A 20046-nucleotide genomic window follows, 5' to 3' on the forward strand; every position below is an offset into this window, starting at 1 on the left:
ACTCATGGTACCTGCCAGAAGTATACTGACATAAACCTCCAGCAGGTCCTGACCAATCAAGTCCCACAGAGCAGAATAGAGCTCAACTGATAGGCCGTTGCTTTGGGGAGTTTTATTCTTTTCGAAGGACTCGAGGGCCTTGGTCAGCTCGTCCAGCAATAGCAGCTGGTCCAGCCTCCCCCATGTTCTGTCATCTATGACTTCCGTGATAGAGGACAGGAAGGACTGGGAGGCCGTGCTGTCAGTTGGCTTTGTGTCATACAGACTGGCATGGAAGGATTTGCTGATCTTCATGACACCAGCCTGAGATGACGTTATTGAGCCACCTTCTTCCTTCAGGCTGCTGAGCATGGCGCTCTCTTTGTGCACCTTGGGAAGAAGAAACGTAAACACGTCTCGTCCTGCTCCACCGAGCGGACCCTGGACTGGGAGATTATCTTGGAGGCCTCCGAGGCAAAGAGAATTTAGCAATAAACAAATCAGAGGGGACATGCGAAAAAGATTTTAGATTGAACAAGTTGCCCGGATTTGGGGATAAATGATAAATGATAATACATTCCTGACACACACCCAACATTCCTCCATTCACAATGAAGTGCAGAGAGGGTGTGACACCAGCAACCAATCAGCATCGACGGGGTGGGGAGGGGTGCGACACACATTGTGGGGCGGTGTCCCCTAGCGGCCAATGGGAGGCGCGGACGTGAGTGGGCGGTACCGGCGGCATCGACCAACAGATAAGGCGGGGACGACGGAATGATTGACAGACGCACTTCGTATCTGATTGACGGATGGGGCCGAGGCTGATCTTTGATTGACAGACAGATGGGCGAGTAGGGTGTGGGGTAAGTGTGGTGCTGACGTTTGATTGACAGGAGGGGGGGCAGTGTTTGCGTTGATTGACAGGAGGGGGCAAGGCGAGGGCACGGCTGGCCGCGCGGCTTGGTGGTGATGGCGGACGCCGGGGTTGAAAGGTTGCTGCACGACACGCTGCGGGCTTTCAGGGAGAATTACCCGACCTGCGAGCCGAGTGTTGGCGTGGCCGCTCCGGGAAGAGTGAATCTCATCGGAGAGCACACAGACTATAACCAGGGATTCGTGTTGCCGGTGGTGAGTGGGAGGACAGCGTGAGGGAGGGCCGAGTGGTTTGGGAAAGAGAAGGCGGGGGGGGGGGGGGGGGCGTGAGGAAAGCAGGACATATAGAGGTGCTATGTCGTGGAAAAGGGCGAGGGTTCAGAATGAGGGAGGGTTAGAGCGGGGGGGGGGTGGGATGGGTTGGAGTGAGAGTGTTTGTGGGGATACAGTGGGAATGGGGTGGGATGGGCTGGAGAGGAGAGGAGGGTGTTTGGTGAGTGAGGGGGGAGATGGAAGAGTGATGGAGACTGCAGCGGTAGGAAATTGTTGGAGAAGAGGGATTTTGGGGGAAGCACGTTGAGTCCGTAGCCTTAATGAGCCGAATGCGAGAGGGGTGTGGTGCGCAAGTGTTGGCAGAAGTAAAGGGATGAGCTGAGGGGTAAGGATCAGTTAGAGATAATGGGGAAGAGGGTAGAGATGGGGTGGGAAAGAAGGTGTTTTAGTTGATGATGGTTGAATGATTGATGTAGGTCAGGATTTGGGGGAACCTGCACCCCAACAAGTCAGTGGGAGGAGAGCTGAGAAGTTCTAGGCAGGAAGGGAGAAGGAAAGGATGGACAGGAGAAAGGCTTTTTGCACTGGGAGGAAGAGATCCAGCTGGGGAGCAGGTTCCCCCAAATCCTGACCTACTTCAACCATTCAACAATCATCAATAAAACAGAGAACGTGGTCTGGCTGATTGTGGGATCCTTTTGTACTGAGATGAGTGGAGGGATGCCAGACTTTACAGGAACAAATTACTGCAGATGATGGAATCTGTGCTGGAAACAAACAATGCTGAAAATCACAGAAAGTCAGGCAGAATCGAAAGTTTAGCTGGCTCTCTCATTGGATGCTGCCTGACGCACTGTGATTTCCTGCCAGACTTTATACATTGTAACGGAGTACAAATCACAGTGACCAGTGTTGGTTGTAAAATGCCCTGATACTTTCTGATTCCATCAATCGTGCTCTGAAAATCCCATGATCTTGCATGTAAGAAAATGCTTTCAAGTGCTGAATGAGAAAGCTTTGTGGAGGCTTAACTTTAAAGCAAACTACTGAACATTATTAAGAATCACACAACACCAGGTTATAGTCCAACAGGTTTAATTGGAAGCACACTAGCTTTCGGAGCGACGCTCCTTCATCAGGTGATAGTGGAGGGCTCGATCGTAACAGAATTTATAGCAAAACTTTACAGTGTGCTGTAACTGAAATTATACATTGAAAAATTGATTTTCTGTTAAGCCTTTCATCTGTTAGAATACAGTGATAGTTTCACTTCTTTCACGTGTAAATCACAAAACTTTTTTTTAAGTTGCATTCTCGGGTTAGCTGTTAACAATAGTGATAGCTAGACAATATGTTCGGTACCCATAGGGAGGGCCTCAGCTGGGACCTTGGGTTCATGTCACATTACAGGTGATCACCATTGCACTGCACACACACACAGATATTCCTACATACACACACACACGGACACATGTACACACAGACGCGCACACAGACACCCACACACACCCTTATAGACACACACACTCCCACACTCACACATGCACCCCCTCACAGACTTAAGACACTCTGCACTCACACACACTTTCTCACACTCACCACCCCCACCCCAGACAGACAGACACACACAGACAGACAAAGACCCACATGCACGCATATATTTTGTGGGGTGAATTTGTACTTGCAGATTTACATTGTACTTTGCTCAAAAGCTGCATACATTCATGTAGAACTCTGAGCTCAAAAACTGCATGAAATTATGTAAAACTGTTATCTCACTTTTTAGATTAGAATCAATCTAAACATCATGGCATAGACGAAGAACACAGGGGGCTAACACCTTCAACATATTGTCTAGCTATCACCATTGTTAACAGCTAACCCAAGAATGCAACTTAAAAAAAAGGGTTTTGTGATTTACAGTGAAATTATCACTGTATTCTAACAGATGAAAGGCTTAACAATCAAATTTTCAATGTATAATTTCAGTTACATCACACTGTAAATTTTTGCTATAAATTCTGTGTTACGATTGAGCCCTCCACAATCACCTGATGAAGGAGCGTCGCTCCGAAAGCTAGTGTGCTTCCAATTAAACCTGTTGGACTATAACCTGGTTCTGGATTAGTGGTGCTGGAAGAGCACAGAAGTTCAGGCAGCATCCAAGGAGCTTCGAAATCAACGTTTGGGCAAAAGCCCTTCATCAGGAATAAAGGCAGTGAGCCTGAACCGTGGAGAGATAAGCTACAGGAGGGTGGGGGTGGGGAGAAAGTAGCATAGAGTACAATGGGTGAGTGGGGGAGGAGATGAAGGTGATAGGTGAGGCAGGAGAGGGTGGAGTGGATAGGTGGAAAAGGAGATAGGCAGGTATAACCTGGTGCTGTGTGATTTTTAACTTTGTACATCCCAGTCCAACATCGGCATCTCCAAATCATGACTACTGAACATTAGGAAGAGAAGCTTAAATACAAATAGAAAAGAGATTCTTTGGCTGTCTGATTTTTGAATGGTTGTTCTTGGTGGATAATAATATATTAATCCTTAAGGCTCTCCCGATGGTCACAGTGTTGGTCGGCTGTCAGAGTGCAGATGGAATAATCTCATTACTTACCACGGCAAAGGAGGCAGATGAACCAAAACAACTGGAATTTCCTGTGCCAACCAAATCAAAGCCTCTGAGTCCTGGTGTACCTCGCTGGGCTAACTATGTGAGGGGAGTTATTCAGCATTACAGGGGTAAGAATGCTCATTGTTCCTAGAGATCACTAACATGTTGAGCTGCAATTTGTTTACGTCAGTAGAGTCCAAAATAAGGATGATCATATGAAACAGACGTTAATTTGGGGGCTGTGTTGTGGCACAGTGGTAATGTTCTTATCTCTGGACAAGAGACCTTTATTTATAGGGTAGTGTACCGATAAATGAAATACATCGACCACAAATATTCAACATTTTATTTCCATAAAAAACATTCTGGAAAACTTAAACGTACAAAGCTTATTAATAGAGTAATATATACAAATTCATGAACTACATCGACTATAAACATTCAACAACATTTTATTTCCATAAAAAACATTCTAATAAAAACATTTGGTAAAACTCAAACATACACAGCTTCAGCACTATGGCAGGTGGCAGTTTTAAAGGCTTCTTCAAGTGTCATCTGTCTCCTTAACATAGGCATCTGTCTAAGCAATCTCTCTTTAATTGAGTAAATTGCCATAACCTCTTGCTCACCGATAAATGAACATTGTTCAAGGCCAGCAATTAACTGATCACACATTTTCACCATATCGTCAATGGGGACTTTTTCAACTGTGTTCACTTAACTCATCATCATCATCATCACCAATACTGTCCTCACACTTATCTGTACAGGAGCCCGTATTTGAAACCATTTCAGCAATGTTCCCATCGCACAAGGAATGCATGACAGGCACATCATTGTCAATGTTCAGCATTCCTTCGATGTCAGCTTCATGTAATTTATTTACACTTTCATCTGATAAATTTTGTGCGTAAGTAACAAGGATTGCTATCATCTTTTTCTCTTCAGTGACATGAAATCCTTCAAACTCCTTACAAGAAACATCGTTGTAGGCCAGAGTCTGTGCCAAGCATTTGTTAATGTTGCTTTATCAACATCATTCCAAGCATTAGCAACTGCGTAAATGGCATCCTTAAGACTAAACTCTTACAGGAAGACTTGAATTCCTACCTCTCTGTTGACTGCAGCAAGCATACTGTTTAAAAAAATAGTCTTTATACTTAACTCTTCATGGAGCGTAAAATTCCTTGGTCACAAGACTGTAATACCGATGTCACATTCGGGGGTAAGTAAATGCCAAAAACATTACTTTTCACAAGCTGTTCGGCAGAGGATGTGCGGAGCAGTTGTCCAGGAACAATAAAATTTTACACTTTTCCTCTAGTCCGGCTTGTCTGCAATGAGCTCGTGCTGCTGGTAAAAATTTCTCTAGTTACCTATGCTTTCTTGTTTGCATATTAATGCACAGGCAAATTACGTACACCTTTAAGACATCTCGGATGTTTGTTTTTCCCAATCACTGCCAATTTCACCTTGTGTGTGCCTGCAACAATGACACACCCAAGAATAGTTAATCTGTCCTTAGTTTCCTTGAAACCTGTTGGTGTTCTGTTATTGCTAATGTTTTTCTGGGGACATAGCGTCAGTAGAGAGCTGTTTCATCAGCATTGTAAATTTGTTCAGGACTAATGCCTTCGTCAGATATCAGCTTGGCAAATTCATCTACATAACTTTCAGTTGCTTCATGGTCCGCAGAATCCTTTCGCTACAGAGTTTCAGATATTTTACACCATTAAGCTTCTTGAATTTCTGCAGCCAACCTTCTGAATATTGACATTCGCCTTTAATGTTCAGTTCTTTATGATATTTCCAGCTTGTTCCATGACCATCAAACCAGTCAGTGGCATACGTTTACTTCTTCGTTGTCTAATCCACTCCATCGACACACGGTTAAGATCTTCATTTTTTGCCCTATGCAGTGTTTTCCTATTTTTCATTAGTTGATAGTCATCACTGTCACCATAAAACTTCAGTAACTTGTCTTTCTGTTTCTTCAAATCATAGACAATGGTAGTTCCGACACCATATTCTTCAGTAAGATGCCACACAGCCACACCACGATCAAGTTTCTGCAATAACTCTATGCATTCTTGATAATGACAGATGCTTTCATTTCTTTTTACTATTGTTAGCCATATATGTATCTGCACCTCTTTTTGACATTTTTGTTCTAAAATTAAACAGTTTAGCACAGTAAATACAATACACAACTGACGCTTCTGAGTGCTGGGCCACACTGCCACGTTGGTCGAGTGGGTGCAGCCTTCACCCGCCAAGAAAACCCCGTGATGTTACACAGACATGAATGACGCTGCACGCTCCATGAGCTTTTCGGTTTTTGGATGCTCAGATAAGGGATACGGAGCTGTACTGTTAACATTGAGAGTGTTCAGACCTGCAGCTCATAACATGTTGCTTCTTTGAAAATAACCAGCAGAGTGGCGGCACGGTGGCACAGTGGTGAGCACTGCTGCCTCACAGCGCCAGAGACCTGGGTTCAATTCCCAACTCAGGTGACTGACTGTGTGGAGTTTGCACATTCTCCCCGTGTCTGTGTGGGTTTCCTCCGTGTGCTCCGGTTTCCTCCCACAGTCCAAAGATGTGCAGGTCAGGTGAATTGGCCATGCTAAATTGCCCGTAGTGTTAGGTAAAAGGGGTAAATGTAGGGGAATGGGCGGGTTGCGCTTCGGCGGGTCGGTGTGGACTTGTTGGGCCGAAGGGCCTGTTTCCACACTGTAAGTAATTTAATCTAATCAGTTGACCTCCAGATCCAGGCTCCAATGACTATGGGGAGATTACAGCAAAATGTATGCAGTTTTGTCCTCTACTGATCTGAAGATACAAACTTGTCAACTTTGTCACCACTTTTTGTTTTGTAACTCATTGCTTATGATTGCTAGTTAGTATAAATTTTATGTAGAATTTCTCATAGTTAAATTTTAGGAGAAACTGAGGACTGCAGATGCTGGAGAGTCAAAAAGTGTGGTGCTGGAAAAGCACAGCAGGTCAGGCAGCATCTGAGGAGCAGGAGAGTTGATGTTTCAGGATTCTTGAGAAGGATTTATGCCTGAAACATCGACTGTCCTGCTCCTCTGATTCTGCTTGACTAGCTGTGCTTTTCCAGTGCCACACTTTTTGACTCGTAATTAAATATTGTCAAAAGGATTACTACTAGTGTACTGAAGTGCACCAGCTGGTGTACAGCAGATGTACTTAGCTATTTTGTTAGTAGTTTTGAGTATTTTTCCTTGCCCTCTGACCCATATGGATATGCTGTCTATTATATCTTTGTAGCGGGTCCACTAACTGGGTTTAAGGCAGTGATGGCAAGTAATGTTCCATTAGGAGGAGGGTTGTCCAGTTCAGCATCTTTGGAAGTTGCCATGTACACCTTCCTACAGCAAATTTGTCCAGGTGAGTGAAATGAGATGCTTTATAATTGGAAAATGATCAGTCTCTGCAATACTTCTTTGCCTCTTTCACTCCCAAAAAGGTTTAGTGATGAAAGTCTCCCTGAATTACTGGTCCTCTCCAGTCCAGTTGTTCAGTTATTGAACGTATCCAAATTACTCTGTGGTAATTACTCTGTGAATTGTTCCTACTGTTTGGCTGGACTATTCATAGCCATCAGGGCAAGTCCACCAACTACTGTAAAGACTTGGCTTCAGTCCTGTTATGACCTTTTCATTATAGCACATGGATCTTTTTACGGATATTTGCACCACAAAGTGCCAGGGAATGACCAGCTCTAACAAGATAGAATCCAATCATTGCCCTATGATGTTTAATGGCATTACATCACTGAATCCCTTACTGTCAACATCCGGGAGGAGGGAGTGGTAACTATTAACCAGAAACTGAACTGGACTAGCCAAACAAATACTGTGGTTACAAAAGCAGGTCAGATGCTTGTAATCCTGCAGTGAATAACTCCCTTCTCATCTCCCAATGTTTATCAACAAGGTTCAAGTTGGGAGTGAGGTGGAATGCTCTCCACTTGCCTGGTTAGGTGCAGCTCCAATAACAAGCAAGAAGTTCAACCCTGTGCAGTACAATGCACTCTATCTACCTCCTTCAGCATTCACTCCCTTTTTCACCACTGATACATCATGCAAAGTACACAGCAGTAACTCACCAAGTCTCCTTCAACACCATCTTCCAACTGTGCAATCTCAACAATATTGAAGGACAAGGACATGGGAACACTACATGCTGAACGTTCACCTTTAAGCCACACATTATCCTGACTTTCTTGTCATAACTTCACTGCAGCTGTGTCAAAATCCTGGAACTCCCTATGTAAAAACATTGGGTATACCTACATCACATGGGAAGGCAGTGGCCTTGGTATATTGCTGGACTATTAATCAGAAACCCATAAACGATACGAGGACCTGGGTTCAAATCCCTCCCTGGTGGTTGATGGAATTTGGATTCAATTAAATGACTGGAAGTAAGAGTATAATGATTACCATGAATCTGTTGTTCATTGTCAGGAAAAATCCATCTGGCTCATTAATGTTCTTGAAGGAAGGAAACTGCAATCCTTAGCTGGTCTAACCTACATGTCATTGTAGACCCACAGCAATGTAATTGGCTGTTAACTGCATTCTGGGAAATTAGTCAATTAGCTGGACAATAAATACTGGCTTAGCCAGCGAGGCACTCATACTACGAATGAATTTAAAAAGTCAGTATTTCAAGTAGCTCGCTACCACTTCTCTAGAGCATTTAGAAGCTGGCATGAAATGCTGACATTCCATTAACACATTTTGAAAAAGTCATGGTACTGGACTGGCAGGTCAGAGTCTATGAATTAAAATATGATTAGCCCATGTTAAGTATAATTCATTAAATCTGCTGGCATCAGAAAAAATAACCATAAATGCTGCTGGTAGATTGTCTCAGAAACCCCACTGATTTACTAATATCCTTTGGTGAAGGGACTTTTTTCCTATACTTGCTACACGTGATTCCACTCCAACGTTATGGTTGCCTTTTAGTCCCTTCAGAAATGGTCTTTGTTCAGGCAACTAGGGATAGGCAAATGGAATGGATCGTCTGAATTCCAACTGATTAAACTCTGGAATTGGCTTTGGAGGACATTATTGAGATTGCACAGTTGGAAGATGGTGTTGAAGGAGACTTGGTGAGTTACTGCTGTGTACTTTGCAGAAAGGACAGGCCTAATGATTGTGGCACACCATTTAGGATGGGAGAGAAAGGTTGTTGTGGATTGTTGAATGACACATCTCCTGGCAATAGGAACCATGTCTATGTGTCATAGATAAGGCATGTATCTTGGTGGTGGTAGCAGTGCAATAAGGCCTCACTATGTTTTAATTTTCTGATTATCAGATGACGGAGATTTAATGGAAAAAGCCCTGGCCTGTCAGAAAGCTGAGCATACCTTTGCCTCTATGCCTTGTGGAATCATGGACCAGTTCATCTCAGTGATGGGGCAAAAGGATCATGCCTTGCTTATTGATTGCAGGTGAGCCAAAGAAGGCATATGCATCTGTTGAGTGTGATCTGTGATCTCGTGATAATCTGTGTGGCGCTTCCCCCCCGCTCCGTTCAAAGCAAAACGTTCAGAGACACAGTGTAATTTTACTTCCTTCATTTTTATTTGGGCCCTGGAGGGAGAGAGAACAATCGCCCATGTGCACAAAGACATGAGTTCATGGTCTTCTCTGGAATAGCAGTTTCTCAACGAACAGCATAGTCACTTTACAGTGAGGAGTATCCAGATGAGGCAACATACATATTAATTGGGTGACTGTTACAATCAATGAGTATCAATAGCAGACACCAAGCCCTTTACTGTTATACAATAAATGTACTTAACCTTTTTAACTGAGTTCATACAATGGATACTTTTCCCCTTGTTAGCTGACCTTGCATACTTAATACTTCCAATATTGTTAAGTGGCTGTATATAATGACTGCTTTTTCACCTTGTTAACCCATTACTCTTGCCTCCAGCATCCCATCGTTAACTGTAAGTTCTTATCTGATCTGAGTCATGCTCAGCTGAACTTTTTGTTTCACAAAACTCAGAACTTAACTCTTTCCCTGGCTGCTTATACCCTATATGCATTCTCAGTTTTGATCATGGATCAGATGACAGTACTACCAGTTGAGTAAGATGATTGTGGGTTCAAAACCACTCCTGGAACTCTTGCACAAAATGTGGGCTGATACCCCAATGTAGTACTGGGAGGATTCTACACTGTCTGATTTCGTAGAGTCATAGTGGCCTACAGTACAGTTGCTTTGGTGCATTGAGTCTGTGCTGGTCAAAAACAAGCACTTCACTGTTCTCATCCCATTTACCAGCACTTGGTCTACACCTTGGTATCACAAGGTGCATGTCTAAATACATATTAAATGTTTTGAGGGTTTCTGCCTCTACCACCTTTACAGGCAATGAGCTCCAGATTCCCACCACCCTCTGGATGAAATAGTTTATTTTTCCTCACATCTCTAAATCTCCTGCTACTTGCCTTCAATCAATGCTCCTTGTCATTGATCCCTCCAAGAGGAAAAAATGTCTCCTCTCAATCTTTGCTTCAAGGGAAACAACTTAAATCTATCTTCGTAGCTAAAATTTTCCATCCCAAGCAACACACTGGTAAACTACTCTGCATCCTCTCCAGAACAGTCAGAGTAATGTGAATTGCAGAACTGCACACAATACTCTATCTGTGGCCTAAACAACAAATAATGTAGTTCCAGCATAACTATGTGCTATTGAACTCTGTCGAGGCTAATAAAGACAAGTATCCAACCATATGCCTTCCTAACCAATCTACATGTCCTGCTATCTTAAGGGACCGGTGGACATGCACACTGACTTCCCTATGATCTTCAGTGCTTCCTACTGTTCCTCATGTATTCTCTTGCCTTATTTGTCCTCCTGAGTGCATCACCTCACACTTATCCTGATTGAATTCCATTTGCCACTGATCAGCGCATTGACCAGCCCATCAATATCCTCCTGTAGTCTAAGGTTATCCTCTCAATACTTAGCACCTCATCGATTTTTGTATCACCTGTGAACTTACTGATCAGGCATCCTACATTAAAGTCTAACTCATTTATACCACAAACAGCAAGGGCTGCAACACTGATCCTTGCAAAACCTCTCAAATGTTTGTGTTGATCTCTCTTTACACCTTCCCTGTGACTGTAATACCATATTCTGCATGCTATTCTGCTACCTGATGCACTTGGTATGGTACAATCTACCTGTAGAGCATGCAGAAAAACACGTTTCACTGTATCTTGATACATGTGACAACAATAAATCAAATCAAATTAAATCAAGCCCCACTAGACACACATTTCTAGTCATGAAAACTCACCCCAACCATCACCTCTGCTTCCTACCATTCTGTCAATAACTGATGTCCTGTACAGCCGCAACTTGACCTCCCAACTCCTGTACTCAATACTCTGACCAATAAAGGAAAGCATTCCAAATGCTTTCTTCTCTATCTTGTCTACCTGTGATTCCACTTTCAAGGAGCTATGAACCTGCACTCCAAGGTCTCTGTGTTCAGCAACACTCCCTGGGACCTTACCATTAGTGTTTAAGTCCTGCTAAGATTTGCTTTCCCAAAATGCAGCACCTCACATTTATCTAAATTAAACTCCATCTGCTACTTCTCAGCCCATTGGCCCATCTGATCAAGATCCCGTTGTAATCTGAGGTAACCTTCACTGTCCACTACACCTCCAATTTTGGTATCATCTGCAAACTTACACACTATAACTCTTATGCTCACATCCAAATCATTTAAATAAATTATGAAAAATAGTGGACCCAGCACCGATCCTTGTGGCACTCCACTGGTCACAGACCTCCAGTCTGAAAAACAACCCTTCACCACCATCCTCTGTCTTCTATGTTTGAGCCAGATGAGAGCTCTATTGCTATGACTTCCCCTAAACCCATTAGTTACTCCTTTTTTATTATTTTTAGTGAGATGTGGGTGTTTTTGGCTGGCCAGCATTTATTCACTGTCCCTAAGTGCCCTTGAGAAGGTGTTAGTGAGCTGCCTTCTTGACGTCCACCTGCTATGGGTTGACCCACAATGCCATTGTGATGGGAATTCCAAGATTTTGACCCATTGACAGTGAAGGAATGGCAATATATTTCCAAGTCAGGATGGTGAGTGGCTTGGAGGTAAACTTAAAGGTGGTAGTGTTCTCATATATCTGCTGCCCTTATCCATTCTAGGTGGAAGTAGTCTTGGGTTTGGAAGGTAATGTCTGAGGATCTTTGAAGAATTTCTGCAGTGCATCTTGTAGATAGTACCCACTGCTGCTACTGAATGTCAGTGGCGGAGGGAGTGGATGCTTGTGGATGCAATCCCAATCAAACAGGCTGCTTTGTCTTGGATGGTGTCAAGCTTCTTCAGTGTTGATGGAGTTGTACTTATTCGGGCAAATGGGGAGTAGTCCATCACACTCCTGACTTGCGCCATGTAGATGCTGGACAAGCTTTTGGGAGTCAGGAGGTGAGTTACTCACTGCAGTATTCCTAGCCTCTGACCTACTCTTGGAGCCACTTGCATTTATATGATGAGTCCGTTGAGTTTCTGGTCAATGATAAAACCCAGGATGTTGATAGTGGGGATTCAGTGATAGTAACACCATTCAATGTCAAGTGGTGGTGGTTAGATTGTCTCTTGGTGGTAATGGTTGTAGCCTGGCATTTGTGTGGCATGAAGGTTACTTGCCACTTGAAAGCCTAGATATTGTCCAGACCTCATTGCATTTGGATACTTACTGCTTCAGTGTTTGAGCAGTTGTGAATGGAGCTGGGGGGTCATTGGGAAACATTCTCACTTCTGACCTTATGATGGAGGGAAGATAATTGTTGAAGCAACGGAAGATGATAGGGACTAAGGCACTACCCTGAGGAACCTCTGCAGAGATATTTGGAGCTAAGATGACTGACCTCCAACAACCACATACATCTTCCAATGTATCTGGTGTATCAGGTGTGACACTAATCACCAGTGAGTTTGCCTCCTGATACCCATTGATTTCAGTTTTGCCAGTGCTGTTTGATGCCAAACTTGGTCTAATGCAGCCTTGCTGTCAAGGGCTGTCACTCTCACTTCACCTCTGGAATTCAGCTCTTTTGTCCACGTTTGAACGGAGGTTGTAATGAGGTCAGGAACTGAGTGGCCCTGGTGGAACCCAAACTGGACGTCACTGAACAGGTTACTGCTGAGCAGGTGCTGCTTTATAGTACTGTTCATATCACCTTCCATCACTTTACTAATGATTGAAAGTAGACTAATGGGTCAGTAATTGGCTGAATTGGATTTGTCATGTTTTTTATGTATATGACATACTTAGGTAAATTTCCACATTGTTAGGTAGATGCCAATGTTGTAAATGTACTGGAACAGCTTGGCTAGGGGAGCGGCAGGTTCTGAAGCACAAGTCTTCAGTACAATTGCTGGAATGTTGTCAGGGACAGGAGCCTTTGCAGTGTCCAGTGCCTCCAACTGTTTCTTAATATCATGTGGAGTGAATCGAATTGGCTGAAGACTGGCATCTGTAATGCTGGGGACCACTGGAGGAGACCGCGATGGATCATCCACTTGACACTTCTGGCTGAAGCTTGCTGTGAAAGCTTCAGCCTTTTCTTTTACACTGATATGCTGGGTTGAGTGGTGGATATGCTGAACCATGAGGTTACAGGTTGTGCTGGAGTATAATTCTACTGCTGTTGATGGCCCACAGCGCCTCCAAGGATGCTCAGTCTTGAGTTACTACATCTGTTCGAAGTCTGTCCCATTTAGCACAATTATAGCACCATACAACACAATTAGATTATTCTCAATGTGAAGGCAGGCTTCATCTCGATAAGGATTCTGCAGTGGTCGCTCTTACCGATACTGGCATGGACAGATGTATCTGCAGCTGGCAGATTGGTTAGAATGAGGTCAAGTGTGTTTTTCCCTCTGTAGGTTCCTTCGCTGCCTCCCACAGACCCAGTCTAGCAGCTATATCCTTTAGGACCTGACCAGTTCGATCAATAGTATTGTTGCCAAGCCACCCTTGGTGGTAAACATTGAAATCCCCCACCTAGAGTGCATTTTGTGCCTTGCCATCCTCAGTGCTTCCTCTAAGTGTTGCTCAACATGGAGGAGTACTGATTCATCAACTGAGGGAGGACAGGATGTTTTGCTTGCCCATGTTTAACCTGAAGGTACAAGAGTTCATAGGGTAGGAGACAATGTTGAGGAGTCCGAGAGCAACTCCCTCCTGACACTATAGCATGGTGCTGCCACCTCTGCTGGGTCTGTCCTGCTGGTGAGACAGGACATATCCAGGAATGGTAATGGTGGTATTTGGGACATTGTTAGGCTTTGTATTTTAGGAATGATTCTGTGAGTATGACTGTGTCAGGTTGTTGCTTCCATAGTCTTTGAGACAGCTGTCCCAATATTGGCACTAGCCCCTAGATGTTAATAAGGAAGACTTTGCAGGGTTGACAGAGTTATTTCTGCCATTGTCTTTCTCGGTGCCGAGGCCAATGCCAGGTGATCTGTCCGGTTTAATTTCTTTGAGACTTTGTAGCGATTGGTACAACTTAACAGCTTGCGAGGCCATTTCAGAGAGCAACTGGGAGTCAACCACATTGCTGTGAGTCAGGAGTCACATAAAGGCCAGCCCAGTTAAGGATGGGGACAGATCTCCTTCCCTGAAGGATATTAGTGAAGCAGATGGGTTTTCCCGACAATCGACAATGGTTTCATGACCATCATTAAACCCTTAATTCCAGATTTTATCGAAATCCAATTCAACCATCTACTGTGGAGGAATTCGAATCTGGGTTCCCAGAACATTGTCTGGGTCTCTGGATTCATAGACTAGGGATAATACCACCAGGTCATCGCCTTCCACAGAGGTAGTAAAATTATGTTTCTATAAGAATATATCAGTTAAATCAACAAGTATCCACTAATTAAAAAAAAAATGTTCTAGGGACCCAAGTTCGATTCCAGCCTTGGGCGACTGTGTGTGAAGTTTGCAAATTCTCCCTGTGTCTGCGTGGGTTTCCTGCAGGTGCTCTGGTTTCCTCCCACAGTCGAAAGATGTGCAGGCCAGGTGAATTGGCCAAGCTAAATTGCCCATAGTGTTCGCTGCATTAGTTAGAGCGAAATGGATCTGGGTGGGTTACTCTTTGAAGAGTCATTGTGGACTTGTTGGGCCGAATGGCCTGTTTCCACACTGTAGGTAATGTAATCTAATAGTAGCCTCCTCAGCCAATTAAATTGGCGATTGTCTGTGGTGCCACTCCTGTGATAGACGATGCATTTTATCCTTAATGAAGTTGACAAATTGTTACGATGCAGTAGGAGGTTCTTCGGCCTGTCGTATCTGCACAGGTTCTATTCCTTCGTGGCAGTCTCCTGTCATTTCCATATAGCAGTCCACATCATTTATATTCAAATAATCATCCAGTGAACCTGCCTGAAGATTTCCAGGCAGTGCACTCCATACCCTAATTACTCGCAGTGTGAAAATGTTGCTTCTTATGAATCACTTTAAATCTAAAGTTAAAAATCACACAATACCAGGTTATAGTCCCAACAGGCTTATTTGGAAGCACTACCTTTTGGAGCACTTCATCAAGTGGTTTAAGTCTATGCACTGCCATTCTTTTTCATTTTACAAGCAGGAACAGCTTCTCCCAGCCTACTCTATCTAAGCCTGCTCATGATTTTGAAAACCTGTGCCAAATCTCCTGTCAACCTTCTTCTGTCCAAGGAGAACAGTCCCAATTCCAGGCAGTCCCTAGGTTATGAATGGGTTCAGTGCTTGAGTGCCTTCATAAGTCGATTTGTGTGCAAGTTGAAACACAACACAATACAATGTGAAATAGCTGTTTGTAAGTGCAAGCAAAAGTTCACATGTCAGCTATTTAAAATCAATATTATTATGAAATCTCATTTATAAATATGAGCATTCATACATCGACATTGATAAATTAATATTATTGTACTTGCTGCACCCAATGTGACCTACTCTACATTGGAGAAACCAAATGCAGACTGGGTGATCGCTTTGCAGAAAACCTCCGGTCTGTGTTTGAGCATGACCCCTTAGCCGGTCATTTTAACACAGCAATCTGCTCACATGCCCACATGTCTGCCCTCGGCTTGCTGCGGTGTTCCAGTGAATCACTGCACACACTGGGGAAATAACATCTAATCTAGGCAGTTTATGACCTTCTGGAGTTAATATTGAGTTCAACATCTTCAAATTGTGAATTATTTCTTCCCTTAACTTTTGGCTTGTTACATTCCGTTATCATGTCCTCTTTCCCTTCCCTCCACCCAGGGAGACTGTCTGTCTTTTCAAGTCTGGCAGGAGACACATTGTTCTGCCATTCTCACATTCTGATCACTTAATCTGAACTATCAACATATTTTTAACACCTTACAGCCACAACCCCCATAACACCCCCACCCCAAACTGTAGCATAAATACTGTCCCCTTCACACTTCACTTCAGCTGTGATGAAGAGTCATCCAGACTCGAAATGTTAGCTTGCTCTCTCATCATGGATGCTGTCTTGACCCACTGTGATCCCCAGCATTGGTTGTTTTCAGCTGCATAACATCACATGTTTAGAGGAGAATTTCCCTGTGTTCATTTATCTGCACTTTTAGGCTGTCACAGAACACTACTTTGTTCTGACTTACTTTTGCTAGACTACTCTCTCCTTTTGTTCTTCCTACTGTGAAGACTGATGTAAAGTATTTATTCAACTTCTCTGCCATTTCCTGGTTCTCCATTATTATTCTCCCAGCCTTGTTCTCTAAGAGGTCTTTCTTAACTTTGGCCTCTCTCTTCCTTTTTATAAAGACTAGACTATTGCTGTGGTAGTATGCTCACAAAATGCTTAAAGAGATAAACTGGGTAGATGCAGTTATGAAGTTTTCCCTAGGAGTCTAGAACACTAGGCATAATTAAAAAATAAGGAGGTTCCACTTGTGTCCAAGATAAGGAGATTTTTTTGGAGGCTTGAGAACCTTTAGGATTCTCTTTCACAAAAGGATGTGATGGCTCAGCCATTGAGTATGGTTAGGGTAGAGATTGATACTTTTCTGATCACTAATGGCATACAGGGTTATGGGAATGGGGTGAATAAACAGCACTGAAATATTTGATCAGCCATGATTGTATTGAATGGCTAGTAGGCTTGATGAACTGAGTGGACTACTCACGTTTCTGTGTTCCTATTCTTCATCAGCCTCCAATCTAAGGAAGACTATAAAATGAAATTTGGCACTGAATCACACAAGGTGACATTAGGTCAGATGACCAAAAGCTTGGTATAAAGACAGTTTGAGGGTGTGAACAGATTTAAGGATGAAATACTAGAGATGAGGGCTTTATTGCCACTGCTGGAGTGCTTGACATCAGGGATGCCAATTCCAAATTCAAGTGGCCAAGTCACCATGGATTCTATGCATGTTAAGCTCCTGGATGAGCCTACCATGAGGGACCTTGTCGAAAGCCTTACTAAAATCCATGTAGACAACATCCACTGCTCTGCCCTCATTAATCATCTTTGTTATCTCCTTGAAAAATTCAAACAAATTAGTAAGACACGACTTGCCCCGCAGAAAGCAATGCTGACTGCCTCTAATTAGGCCATGCTTTTCCAAATGCGTGTAAATCCTATCCCTAAGAATTCTCTCCAATATCTTCCCAACTACCAGTGTGAAACTCACTGATCTGTCGTTTCCTGTATTATCCCTATTTCTCTTCTTGAGCAAAGGAACAACATTAGTTGTTTGCCAGTCCTTCAAATCTCTCCAGTGGCTAGCACGATTACAAAGATCTTGGTCAAGGCCCCAGTAATCCTCTCTCTTGCCTCTCTCAATAACCTGGGGTAGACACCGTCATGTCCTGGGGACTTAGTTTTTTTCAAGACACCCACTTTTCTTGATCTCAAAAGGCCATGGCATATTAGCATGCTCCACACTAATCTCTGCCCCATATTCTTCTTCTGGGTGAATACTGATGCAAAGTACTCATTTAGGATTCTTCCCACATGCCCTGTCTCCAAACACAAGCTCCCTCCTTAATCCTGAGTGGATTCTTCTCCCTGTATGTATAGAATGCCTTTGGATTCTTGTGACCCTACATTGCTAAATTCATTTCATGGTCTCTTCTTGCTCTCCTAATTCCCTGCTTGAGTTTTTTCCTGCTTTTTTTTTATATTCCTCAGATGCCCTGTCAATTTTAGCTTCCTAAACCTTACATATGCATCTGTTCTTCTTTTGACTAAATTTGCAATCTACCTCATTATCTAAGGGTCTCTTACCTTGCCATCCTGTTTCTTCCCCCTTACTGGAACATGTCGGTCTGAGCTCTCTTCAGCAGGTCTTTAAACAATTCCCACATATCAAACATGGACTTGCCTGATAATAGCTCCTTCCAATTAACACTCTCCGGCTTCTGCCTAATACAGACATAACTTGCTCCCCTGTCAAATTAGTACCTTCCTGCAAGGTCCTGACTTATCCTTATTCATAGCTATCTTAAGGAGTTGTGACCACTGAAAGGTCAGTCACCTGGCCAGGCTCATTAGCCAGTCAAGGTCCAGTATAGCACCTCCTCTATTGGATGACCCCTCCTGTATGCCCTCTCTGAGTGCATCTGTGATGTTCTCCCTGATCAGTAATGCAACTTTTCTACCTCTTTTACCTTCTTCTCTATATCATCTAAAACAACGAAACTCTAGAACGTTGAGCAGCCAGTCCTGTCCTTCTCTCAACCCAGTTTCTGTAATAGCCACAACATCATAGTCCCATGTACTGATCCAGGGTATAACCTGCCTTACTTATAATACTCCTTGCATTGAAATAAACACACTTCAGCCCGATAATACCTTTGTGTTCATTTATCTGTCTCTGCCTATTCTTCCTTTCTGACTTTCTACCTTTCCTTTAATCCCCCCACTTGCTGACCTGCTGCTCTGGTTTTCAGCCCCCTGCCACTCTAGTTTAAACTATTTGATGAATCATAAAATCCCTACAGTGTGGAAGCAGACCACTCGACCCGAATCCATGCTGACCCTCCGAAGAACATCCCACCCAGACTCAGCCCTCCACCCTATTCCTGTAACCGTGCATTTCTCCTGGCTAACTCACCTAGCCTGCCCATCTTTGAACTGTGGGAGGAAACCCACTCAGACACTGAGAGAATGTGCAAACTCCACACAGACAGTTGCTCTAGGGTGGAATCAAATCCAGATTCCTGACACAGTAAGGAAGCAGTGCTACCTGCTGAGTCACCTGAAGCAATAATCTGAATATCTCAAAAATAACATGCCCGAACTCAATGTGCTACAAAATTCACAAAAGGTCCAGGAATAAGCTAGTGAGTTTTTCTCAACATTTATGGGAACCTTAATGTAAGGAAGGTGTGAGGTTAATTATTTTCATATTGTATGACTGTTCTTTTGGATGTGCATTTGTGGTTGCCCTCAATGAGAAATACATTCATAGGGCTAGAAGTACTTAAACTCCTACTGTTCCAAACTCAGGTCTTTGGAAGTTACCCCTGTGCCCCTTAATGACCCCAGTGTGGTGATCCTGATCACAAACTCCAACGTGCGACACACTCTGACAGGAAGCGAGTACCCAACTCGACGCATGCAGTGCATGGAAGCTGCAAGGGTGCTCAGGAAGGACAGTCTCCGAGATGCTTCCATGGCTGACCTGAAAGGTGTGTATTGGCTTGGCTTTTATATATTGTCTTTAAGCAGAAGTGGGTGGGGGCCAGAGAGAAAAAGCACATTGTTGATTAGCGAATAAAGAGTACTGGGGAAGATTGGTTTAAGAAGTATGTGAGAGATGGATTCCATTTCTGGGGAAATCATGGTGCAGAGTCGAGTTAGTGACATTACTTGCCATTATGCAGCATGTAAGTGACTTACGTGTTACATTGTGGATCTACACATCAACGTAACTAGCAATTTTTCTGCTTTGGATGCATAATTGGTACTCACTCGATTGTAAGGCATTTTGGATATCCTGAGATCATGAAAGGCATTATACAAGTACAAGTGTTTCCTTAATCTGCTTTTGGACTTGTTGGGATAGTTAAATGACATTAGCTGTCAATCCACCCACCTAATTTACATCACTCCCCATTTTCATTCTGCTTTGGTCATAACTCCCAAACTCACCCTGCAAGGATAATGCCATCACTTCCAACTTACAGTAGATTGATTCTTCTTTGTTGCTGGGTAAAAGTCC

The 20046-nt window shown here is 43.4% G+C and overlaps 1 protein-coding gene across 3 annotated transcripts in view; it reads left to right on the plus strand.

Moving 5' to 3' along the window:
* Positions 1-922: 922 nt before the first annotated feature.
* The window catches only part of galk1 (galactokinase 1), an 80028-nt gene continuing 60904 nt past the window's right edge, over positions 923-20046 (plus strand). For all 3 annotated transcript variants that reach the window (XM_072558124.1, XM_072558121.1, XM_072558122.1), the window contains exons 1-5: positions 923-1110; positions 3675-3864; positions 7034-7153; positions 9098-9233; positions 19332-19513. In XM_072558124.1, coding sequence (XP_072414225.1) covers positions 952-1110; positions 3675-3864; positions 7034-7153; positions 9098-9233; positions 19332-19513 — 787 coding nt within the window. In that variant the 5' untranslated portion in view covers positions 923-951. The remainder of the gene's footprint in view (positions 1111-3674; positions 3865-7033; positions 7154-9097; positions 9234-19331; positions 19514-20046) is intronic.

The sequence above is a fragment of the Chiloscyllium punctatum genome, chromosome 39 (genome assembly GCF_047496795.1).
Source record: "Chiloscyllium punctatum isolate Juve2018m chromosome 39, sChiPun1.3, whole genome shotgun sequence".
NCBI lineage: Eukaryota > Metazoa > Chordata > Chondrichthyes > Orectolobiformes > Hemiscylliidae > Chiloscyllium > Chiloscyllium punctatum.